Source organism: Anopheles marshallii, chromosome 3, assembly GCF_943734725.1.
Source record: "Anopheles marshallii chromosome 3, idAnoMarsDA_429_01, whole genome shotgun sequence".
Lineage (NCBI taxonomy): Eukaryota > Metazoa > Arthropoda > Insecta > Diptera > Culicidae > Anopheles > Anopheles marshallii.
This window is the reverse complement of record NC_071327.1, coordinates 2,026,264-2,037,993: the sequence shown is the minus strand read 5'-3', so window position 1 is coordinate 2,037,993 and position 11,730 is coordinate 2,026,264. Positions and strand designations below refer to the sequence as shown.

The following is an 11,730-nucleotide window of genomic DNA, read 5'->3' as shown; positions in this document are numbered from 1 at the left end:
TTTTAAAAACCCTAGTTTTGTTTAGTGTTAGCTACTGTGAGTCACGGTTTTGCTATGATCATTTGTTAATCGTTATTTTATAAAGCGCTAAGCGAAGAGAAATTGCTCTTTGAGTTGCAGTTGTAGTTGCAGTGCCCAATACTATTGCCGTTACGCTTGCCCGTTTCTGGGGACGTGAGTTAGAATATATGTAATCTCTCGTTGTTGCATGACATGTAATGAAGCAATAAATTTTATGCAATCATGACAAATGTAAAAATCGTTCGATTCGTCTCTATAAATACGCAGATTAGATGATTGTTTATCGAGAAGCTGTGATTATGATAGCCGTGAACACTATGCTTGCGTTGTATAGCTGTAGCTCTTTTTTCGCCGTCACTGTACCGTCAACCGTCATTGGGGAATTGTTTACAAACACAGCGCCAGTGTCAAACCGTGTTGGCGGCAAAGGAATGCCGAAAGAAATGGGAGAACTACAGCAATTCGAAGAATTTGTGTCGCAAATCGCAAAACCAGAACGAACAATCAAGTGCATTCCGGATGGGATTGGCTTTGCACTGTTTGCCACAATATGTGATCTTCCCGGAGCGCCGGATGATGCGAAACAGAGGTTACAGTCGCCAGTGTCGCAGCTTCGACAAGCTACGTTGAGTGTTGAAGAACAGATAAAAAATACTGCAATTATTGTACGGATTCTACTTGACCAATCGACCAGTTTTGTAACACTGGAACAGTATTCTTGGTTCGTGCGAATGACGATTGCAGCAAAACTGTTGAAGCCATTACCGATGAAAGTGGCTACGTTGGTGAGGAAGCTTGATGATGCTCTGGGAAGCATTGATCTGGTTGAATGCAATCATTCTCCACGTGTGGTGAGTATTAATGCTATGGAATGTGTGAGTGGTTAGATTCAATAAAATCAATTTATTTATTTTAGGTTGAGACCTTGGTGAGGAGCTTGATAGAGGATATTCCCCTGGATGGTGGCAATTTGCTTCATACAATCACAATGCTAGCAACAGCAAACTGCCCTGTGCTGTATTACACAGCAGTGGTATTGATTTTTATTGGGCTTGATGCGATAACGCATTCTGGAAAGCCCACGAAATCATACCACTTGCAGGGAGCGAGTAAATTCCTTGATCAATTGGAAATTTGTAATCTACAGTATCTGCAGCAACAGCGTACCAATTTGCAAACCATCTACCAGCTGTTGAAGCTTCTCAGTCTCTACCAAAACTTGGTCATCATGCGTCACGTGGGCAAATCGCTGGAAGATCTTGCACAGGATCATAAAGATTTCGCCGACTTCTTCCATGTGACGAACGTACAGATAAAGACGTTTCGCAATTGGTTGGACAACGCGAGCGCGATTGTACAACCTTTCGGAAAAGATCAGGAAAATGATTATTTGTTTGTAAGTATACGTGGTCGAGAGGGAGATTCGCTCACTAAAGGTGATAATCAAAAGAAATTTTTCATACCCTTATCGTTTTAGTTAGCCGATTTGTTACAAGTAGATATGATTCCTTTATTCTACGACTTGAGTCCAGATGACGATATAGTGTGATGGTCCCGAATCTTTACCGAATACTGTTTCTGAAACGACGAGAGAAGTATAGCAACTATTTTACGATGGAATATCCAATCAACATTTCTCTTTTTTGCTGGATTTTATCTTAGTGTATTACAATTCTAAACAAAACAAGACGATTCTAGAATAGTATGTGACCAGAAGGATTTTACACATGCTTTGACGCACATAGCAGATGTTATCTACGTAACAGCAAGCTGATTACATTTCAGGCTTAACGGACAGTAGTGATACTAATCCACTCATTTATGTAAAATCCTTTTCGTGGAATTGAAGCGGCTGATAAACGATTAGACAAATTAGAAGGACAGACAGGTCGCTAGGTACCAAATCGGTCAAAAAATAGCGCCAAGATTTTCCACTCAATAACATTGTCAAATCCGTGACGACGACATGATGAATTACTGTTTAAGTCATAGTAAAGGGAATGAAGCGCTGTTTTAGATGAGTGATTTGACGAGCTGTAAATAGGTATTAATTTAGCTCTTAATTCTAAGCCATCAATAATGAGTTAAAAACAAAGGAAAAATATACAATATTCGTAAAATTAATTCTAACTTAATTTTTATTAGAAATTCGTGTATTTCAAATTGAATTTGAGTTACGAACTGTTTACTGTTGGGTTTTTTTATTGCGCTTCAATAATTTGTTATAAAAAGATTAATTTAATTGTGTCGGAAAATTATTTAAAAAAAAATCAGTAATACCATTGCTCACGCAATTTAATAGAAGACCTAAATTATGTTATGACTTGGTACATTTTATACGAAGAGCATATTGAAAATTAAGTGCTTTTCTTCCATAGTTCACGTAGTATTAAAAACGCCGGTCCGAAACGCATTATTCTCTCTATCGTTCGCTCTCTTCGCTGGGATCTCCTTCTCTCGCGGACAACTCTCGCGGTTATTCGCGGCTGACGGCCGGATTGTTGCCATTGTACGTTGCCAACCTCCGTCCGATGCAGTCGCTGTGCGTGTCTAGTGCGTACTGTGGTGGTTGATCACTCTCTACCTACAGGCGGGGTGGTACGATCGACACTTCTTCCTTCCCCTCGGTAGGTGTGTGTGTGTGTGTGTTTTTGTGCGTACAACTTCCGGGCGCGGAATCGGAATATACGGCATTCTCGATTACGTATCAAACTCCGGTTGCAGGCTATAGATCCCGTCGTTCGGTTGTGTATGTGTTGGGTATGTGACAAGTGTTAATAACCGTATAGGAAGAAGCCCTACTGGTATGGTACCAGAAGAAGAAAGTTGTAAATGTCGGTATCATGTCCACGATTCCGGAGTTCCCTCAGGAGCAACTGTGCATGATTAGAAATTGTGCTGTGCACGGTGTTGCGGTTTTGTGTGCGTCGTTCGCGTTGGTTGTTTTTGCACCCGGTTTAATAGTGTGTTGTTTTCTTTCAACCGATTCCCTTCGCACGGTGGAAGCAGGGGGTGTGTTGATGGTGACGGTAGGAGAACCGCGCAGTATCGCGTTACCTTGAGATTGGCGTCGCGCGTTTTAACCGAATCCGATTCCGTTGGTAACGGGCCGTGCGTCCGTCGTCCAACTTCGTTAGGTTCTGTTTGCCACTCGCTTCGCTACCCGTGTTAGCTGTGTTCCGGTGTGCTGTGGCTGTGTCACCGCTATACAAATTGGTATCGATCGATCGGAACGATCGCGTGGTGCAATGTGCATTGCCGCTGAAGGAAAAAAAAACGACGAATTCCTAATCTGACAGGTGAGTTACGGGGTGAATTATATAGAAAAAAAAAAATGATAAACTATCAACAAAATGGCAATTTTGATGTGCACCAGCGAAAGTGCAAAATTGCTGCAACATGCAACAAATCAAGGCGTCGGCGAGCCATGAATCATCCTCCAAAACGGGCGCAGCACAAAAAGCTGGAGTGGAGGATGAATTATTTTCATCCGACGTGACATCTTTGTGCGATTAGCGTGTACACGTGCATGGGGTACGCCACCTAACGCAGGTGTGCATAGAACGCCACGCACACATGTACCCCATTCGCTCCATTCACGTTGAGATGCAGTGAGGATCACCTTCTTTACGTTGTGTTTGGCACACGCCTATGGCGGGGATTAACGTTGGAATTATTTTCAAATAGCTTTCACATGACACAATCGGTCCGGTTTTATTGGGCGATAATCTCGCTAGTAATCTTCCTACTGTTGTCTGCTACGGTCATAATCATTAATGATTGTCTCTAGATAGCAATTCATGGGATGTTGAACGGCATTGCTGCTAGTCACTCATCACTCAAAAAGTCTACCCAATGTTAAGAAATGCTCAACACCCCGACAGCCAGACGAAGCGATTAAGCAATGACAAAACATTTGGTAAGCACAGTAGTAGCACATCTGCTGTGAAATTGTAAGTTATTGCAGGGGTCTAGACTTTCCTGATGCTGTAGAATGGACATGGAGATCGTAATTTAAGATACAGACGGTAGAGAAGAATTCTAGTCATAGCTCGACCCTTCAGGTTAAGTTACAACAGAAGAGGTGGAGATTAACGAGAAAGGGAGATACGTAATACAAGGAATTGACGGAAGGTGGAGTCATTCGGGGAGCGTTGAATTGTTTGGATTAATGTCTGGTTTGGTAAATATTGCTAGTCTCTCCATGCGCACGTGCAACGAGTTTTATTGAAACGGTTTGTTGCTAGCGACACTGTTGTTGTTTTGTGAATAGTTGCTACCATTCGCGCTGTGTGCTGTAAGTGTAATTTTAACTATATATCACGTGCAAACAAACAAAACAATCCTTTCATCAGTTGCGAGGAATGAGAATACTTTAATCTCAACAAAATGTTTGAGAACACGATTAGATTTCTTAAATTAGGTTCTCTAATCTACTCTCTCGGTTTCAGATAAATGTGTTACATTTTAATCGATAACTACGCACAACACGTACTTCGCTGTCTCACTAATGTACTTACTATCTTATACCGACACTTGAGGTGAACAAATACCAGCAAAGAAACGGCTCGATCGCGAGGGTGAATCAAAACCTTGCACCGTGAAGGTCGTTCCGTTAGAACACATCACCCTGGCTGCGTACCCCGCTTTGCGTGATCGTACGGTTGGAGCGCTCTTGTAGAAGGGCAAGTGAAATATTTATGCCATCTTTTCCACGCGGACTGGCACAACTCGTATCCACTTGTGGCGATTGGAGCAGCACAATAATGCGCATTCAAACGTTCGTTCCACTAGCGCAGAAGTTACAAAACAGTGTGTGTATGTGTGGAATCTGTAGTACTACCGGATACAACTGAGTCATGCTAGGTTGAGCTTTAAACCTTTAATTAGTCTTAGTTCCAAATGTATTGTTCTGGAGCAAATTTTGATGTTTTTTTTATCATTTTACTTATCCTTCGTAACTACTAACTTGTAATTTGAAGGCAATATTTCGTTCCAAGCAGATAACGATGATGTAGCGGGAATGTAATTTCCGAAAATCCAAACTTTAGACCAGTGGACTTTGTTATCGACAGTGTAAGCTAGATAATATTCTAAAGACCTGCAAGCGTCGGTAAAGCTTATTTAACTTTATCTTACATGAAAGAAATCCGTAATCAGGGTAATCATATCTCTCGAAACGATAAAGAAAACCGTCAAATTATGTACACATAGTCGTTGAAATCCCTTGATCTCTTTATTAAAAATCCATGCTGCACCGCAAACCACCCCGGCCCACTAATCAGTTTTCCTTGAAGCAGATAATACAAAGTATGGAATAGACAACAGGTTGCTCTTGGATGGAGATAAAAGCGAAAGGATTATTTGGAATCTCCTATTTGGGGCGTATTCCACTTGCTGGCTGGTAGTGAGTTGGGTAGGCACAGCGAGGGAAAACAAATAAAGCCCGCTTACAAGCAAGGGCAAGGTCAATCGACGAATATTGCGTGATTGTAGCGCGAGGGTCACTAATTGAATATTATGGTACCGGTTAGCCAACCGGTTAGTGATGCTGTCCGATGGGAAGCCTGTTTGTGTGATGATTTGTGACTACCGTGGCCAATATCTCAGGCCAAGTCATTCGAGCTTCTGCGTCAGATGATGAATGAAGCACATAATATCGTAAAGCATATTGCGAGATGTGTGTATGCGTTCGTCGATGAATGATACCATCGTCGCCGCGGCTTGGGCGGGCGTAGTTTGTCTGGCATGTTCTGTGTCTGATAAAGCGAAAAAAAAACATGATAGTTCTACCCACTTCCACACATTTTCTAATGATAATGTTCATCGCAAACCTCGCTGAACGTACAACGTGCAGCTGACGTCAGTAGCATATTGAGAGATGATTACAAAAAGACAATTAAAAGATCTTCTAGCTTTCGAACAATACGCTTCATTTAGTGGTTTGGTACGGGATAATCTGTTGTTTCGGGGATGTTATCTTCTAGGATTGTTATGATTGATGAAGGTTTTGAGATATCATCTGAAAAGCCTTTCGGCTGCTTAAGGTGTTGTAAGTTATGAGTCATTAACGTGCTGTTAGGTCTTCAGAAGTCGATGCGTTTACTTCCCTGCAATTAGTATTATTCATTGTGAAGCATGACTCACCGAAGAGAGTAATCGATTAATATCATAATGTTCTTGATTATCTGTGTTTATTTAAGGAATTATTTGGTATTTACAACGAAATGTCGGCTCTCTCTTTGAAGAACAAAATTACTAATAATTATTTGTTTTATCCTTTTCTTTTTACAGTTTTATACTATAAAGGTTTGCTGTTATTCGCTTCTCTAATCCAGCTAGCAGTGGTTGTGGCAAACACATTGTGACGCTAGACGTTTTCGCGAATTCTCTGCCGAATGCAACCCGGTACACCTTCCCAAATCGTAAGGAAATTTACCCCCATAAGGAAAAGCACGAGGAAAAGCGGTACAAAAAACATAGAGTGAGAGAGAAAACACTGAATCAAACAAAAGGCGCAACGATGTGGTAGGTGGCGGTGAAGACACACACCAAAGTAGGCTGAATGAGAGTGAGTGCATTGCTAGAGGGAATCGTTGACCATGCGATAAGCGAACCGTGTTGTGCGAAGTGAAAATTTGACCCGAAAATAAGAGTCTGTGGGCGAACAATCGAATTTCCAACGGTCCAGTTTGTGATCGGATGTTGTTACGCTGTGGAGGGAATAGTTTTTGCTATAAAATGTTTTCAAAATTACAGGTAACCAACAGGAAAACAGTGTTGCCCTTGGAGACGGAAATTTTGTGCAGTGTTAAATAAAGTGTAGCCAAAGTAAGCGGTGTGCAGCAAGTATAGTGTGACGTGTAGTGAACAGGATAGCGGCCCTTTTCGATGCCAAACGCAATCATTATGCCAAACGAGAGTGGAGGTTTTCATTTGTGGTGATAGAAAGTGCCACTACTGTGGTGTGATAGAGAGAGCGAGAGATAGAAAACACGTGCCTCAACAAAGAGCTTGTACAACGTAAGGCGCATTTTTTTGAGGTGAAAATAGATTCAACACACTTAGGAGCCGGTGGATATTTCCGGTGCAGTGCAATACTTCCAGACCCGCAGTCGGATGGATCCATCAGCTAACGGACGCAGTTAGTCTGTGATCTCCAGGACCCATACACATCACCATCAACATCCTTTCCATCGCATGAATCACGTCTAGTAGGTGAGTTTACTTCATATTGTTTTGCCGGTTAATAATGAGTAACTCGCGCGTGTACACATGGCAAAGAGATGAAACGCACCGGGGCAAACGATTTCCATCACCCATTCTCAAAGCGGGAAAATTGGCTTCACCATCAAAAGCGATTTGTGCCGGGAATGTGCGCCCCGTGTTCGCCAGTGTATGTTTATGTGAAGTTGTCCGACCATTTGCAGGCTTGAACGTTAATTTATGGCACTTTTGATGATGCTATTTCACCTTTTCTTGTGTGATCCGAAGAAGAATACGCCGTGCTTCGCGCCTGGTAGATTTGGTTCGGATGCGATTGAGAAGCATTATAATGCGTTATTTACATCCGTGGCAGCCAGTTTATGATGTAAGCTGGGCGGAGACCGATTATGAATTCGTTTGAGCGATGAAGTTCTTTTTCAATTTGTCTGTGATGTTTATAAATTGTGTTAAACTAAGAAGATGCTCTGTTTGTGTGTCTTTATTTGCACAAAGATCATCTTTAATGTGTTTACGATCGTTTGTTTTTTTTTCTACACAATGGAATATCGCTCTCTTCCTGACCTATTACCGGGTAGGGTGTTGTCGATAAATGTTTTTTTTTTATTTAAAGGATGAAAATTCGTATCTTTCTCTTAAAACAAATCAAAATTGATTAAATACAGGCTCTAAAATATTTGAAATAATAAACGATTGTGACGATCCGATTTTTACTTTTTTTGTTTGTATGATTTTCTTTTTTTTTTGAATAAAATACGCATCTTTTAGTTGTGGTATACACACTAAAGGTAAATTAGTTCATTTATGAATCAGTCAACAAGTGTTGACTTGTGGTTTTTTTTTATCAATTAGACAGTTATTTTAACTGTTGAGAAATAACTACTTGAAATGAACCACAATGAAAAACTATGCCCTCGATCATAAATCATGTAACAAAAAATGATGAATGACCGCTTGTCTCTTTTGTAATAATCGTAAATAGAATTTCAATCGTTCAACACCCCTCAAAACGCAAAAACAGACACTTTTCCATCGTGGCCAAAACTCCAAACGAAACCCTCAATCTGTCCGCAAGCATACAGTGGCCAATTATTCGGACACGTTCATCGGGTCCGTATGCTGCCGCGACATGTTGCAACAGCGTTCCTTTTTGGTGGAGTTATTGGGTTCTCGAGATAGAGAAAAAGAGAGAAAAAGAGAGAGGAACAGAGGGAACAGTAGGCCCAAAACCGGGTAGGTTATTTATAAAACGGAAAGCAAAAGTGACCTCATCTGGTTCAGTGCATTGGATGCGTGTGGCTGGCCGGGACAGTGAGACACTACGAATTGGAGCAGAAACATGATTGTCCCATTGGGAATAATATTTACATCAACGTCTTCGCTACCGGACGGTGCGTGAAATGTTGGTTTGTAAATTGTGTTGCGTTAAGAGAAAATTATTGTAACTGTCAGTTCCGTGATGTTGTTGCCGGTGATTTCTCCCGCGTGGGTAGTTAACTGCATTTGTGACAAGCAATTCTTGGCATTTTAAGAGCCGCTGTCGATGTATTTGAATGTGCAAGAATTTAACCATCACTTACCATAATTCTTTACCGATTTTTAAATGTTTTATCTAACTCCGCGGTTTGTTTGAGTGTATGATAACATTTAAATGTAATTAACTGACCATATTTATGGATTGCTAATTAGAAAAGGCTAATGAGATATTGGTACACGACCCTTAACAGCCACATTAAAGTGCCATTTTTCGCTTGTGCCCTTTTTTATGTTCCATTCATCAGTCCGTTTGATGTTTTTTTTAAGGTTTCTCAGCCCCCACGCTGGTGACCGAGTATCATGTTTCCATGTTGCGTTCCCTTACGATCGGGTCCGTAGCGCCATAAACACGCCATAACCTTGCACAGCTGATACACCCGGTTGTATGCGATGCACAAACCGGATGACATTGCACCCGTGGTGGCCTCGAGGCGCGGGCCTGCTTGATGTCGCGACAGTTGTCTGTGAACCGATCATCACCGCAAGCACATCATCATGCCACGATGTGTGCGAACCGGCGGCTTGGAGTTGCAAACTTGTAAGCATTGCAGCACCCGTTTCTGTGCGAATGCATGTGGCTGGGCTGGGTTGGGCTTTGTGGAGCAAAAAAGTACCTCTTCTTCACTGCAGACATTCTCGCATTGTTGTATTAAAATGTTCGAGAAACATGAAGGTGTGGATTGCATGGGTAATGGGCAGAACTTCGTTCGAGTGCCTCTCGTGCCATGTTTGTCTTACACGTGGACGGTTTTTAGGGTGGGTCGGATTTTTTCTTTGACTTACAAATCCAAAACAAAAACCAGCAACAACATCAGGTGCCGGTCGGAAGCTTAATCGATACCGAAAAAGGTGCCGGTTGTTTGCCAAAAAAATGTGTTTTTATTGGGTGTGAAATGGAATACAATCGTGTATGTTGTTGTTTTTTTAAATTTCTCTTTCGCATAGTTAGGTAAAGAGTTTTGGGGCAAGGACAATCGTGAAGGTTAGTGCTCGTGAATTGGAGTCGCCTTTCCTTGTTAATGCATCAAGATAGTACCCGCCACTAGCTAGGTTGTTAAAGGGATGATGAATAAGGCGACGTAATTGATATGAATTTAATGAATAAGGTTGTTTGTTAAAGTTTGTTACGATTCATTTGAAACATTGCCCATACTGATGAGTTACAGAAATACTGATGAGCTTGTACAAAAAAAACTATATTACATATCGGTTAAAAGATGCACAGAGTGAACAGCAAAGAAAACAAAACAAAATTCTAGAACACTTCACTTAACTCTTGTAGTTTTATCAAATAAATAATGATATACAAGTAGTACTGGAGTTACGCAAGGCAGTGTAGCTCAACAATCGCTACTAAATTAGCCTACAAGAAGTATAATCTCGTCTGCTACTTCAAAAAGTTCACGCAAAGTGCATCTGGGGTCTTCAATGCGCCACAAAGAGCCGATAGATCGCTTATCAAAGAAGCAAGCAAGAAGAAAGTCAAACGGAAAGGCACCCCGACTCTTGTGTCCGCGGGGTTTCGGAATACATAATTCATCCCGCTATCTGTGGGACAAAGACCCGCAATGGTGACTAACGCGTAGAACGTGAAATCATGTCATGTCTGCTGCTGCACTGCATTTATAAATCGTTTTAAACCGTGCCATATACCGTGTGTGACTTTGGTTGTTACCGTCGCAGTGTGTGCAATGTTTCATTTACTTTGCGAAGCGAAGAATCAATAGTATTGATTGGGCGAAGTTGGGCAGTTTATTGTAACAGTTGTATTTGCATGACATGAATCGTCCGCTGGGAGAATGTGCTTTTAACTGGTCAGGGTGTGTGTTTTTGGTGAATGGCGTAGTAATGCTCTGCTGCGGTAGATCTTTTCCACCCCTAGCTAACTGTCCCAATGTCAAGGGTGTCACAAAAACACACGATGATAACCTTTCGGTGTGATTGCGAAGCAATGCGAAAATGGAGGGTTGTTTCCGATTTAATAACCCATGAAACCCGTGTGCCAAAAAATGTATGTCCAGCGCGGGATCGATTTGCATAAAACCGGCCAGCCAGCCGCTCCGTGGTAAACATTTTTCATCCGTTACGTGAACGTCTTTTTTCGGATTATTCAATGGGCGCTGATTTACTCCGGCCGCGTCAAAGTTTGTTCGAGCTGGTTGTGCTCCGCGTGCCGTTGGCTCGTGCTCGCGTCCGATGATGTCATTCAGCTGATTAGCAGCGAGGTTCTGTTCGCGCTTAATACCACCGGCGTTTGTAAGTTCTGTGAGTGGTTTTAACCGCAGGCATTACAATGGAGAAAATGAACGTGTATGTGTGAAGCTTTTCGTACAATGGTATTCTAAGGGTGTGTTGCATAAGTTGGAGAAAGCTTGGTACCAATTCTTCAAGGGAGCATTCCATACTGCGCATATAAAAAGTTTTACAAACTTGGGACAAAAAAACGAACACACTGTGCAACAACTTCTAAACTGATTATATACATATGATTCGACCATATTTCATTTTTTCTGTCTATGTGGACCGCTTGTCTGTCCAGGGGAGTTATTTGACCATGATGTCATAGGTTGGCTCTAGCACTTGCAGATAGCATCCCGATTTCACTGCTACTGATGCTGCTGTTTGCAGTTTCTATTTCCGAATATGCCTCCCGTTTCGAAGGAGTTCTGTAAGATGCAGTCACAATGCCTTGGGTGGGCGTTTTTTATATATTTTGTCCAACTCATTCTCGTCCACATCGTCAACGCATGTTTGGGCTATCAATTTTTGGTTTATTGTACATTTAGAGGCAGCTAACCAGATGAATTCACGCTTGCAATTTGCTAATGGTGGTGGTGGTGGTGCTGCTACTGCTTGTCGTAAATATTTCGCAACCGATTTTTGGCAAATGTAAACAGGTCGCTTCCTCTTCAAACCTCGTCTTCCTTCCGCGTGCACTGTTTGAAAGTC

The 11,730-nt window shown here is 41.8% G+C and overlaps 1 protein-coding gene across 1 annotated transcript; it reads left to right on the top strand.

Annotated features, from left to right (window-relative positions):
• The first annotated feature begins 464 nt into the window (after positions 1-464).
• On the top strand, positions 465-1,570 carry LOC128715281 (uncharacterized). Its single transcript, XM_053810163.1, has 3 exons — positions 465-872; positions 938-1,417; positions 1,499-1,570. Exons 1-3 carry the CDS (start codon positions 465-467, stop codon positions 1,568-1,570), a joined length of 960 nt encoding a protein of 319 aa, XP_053666138.1.
• The last annotated feature ends 10,160 nt before the right edge of the window (positions 1,571-11,730 follow it).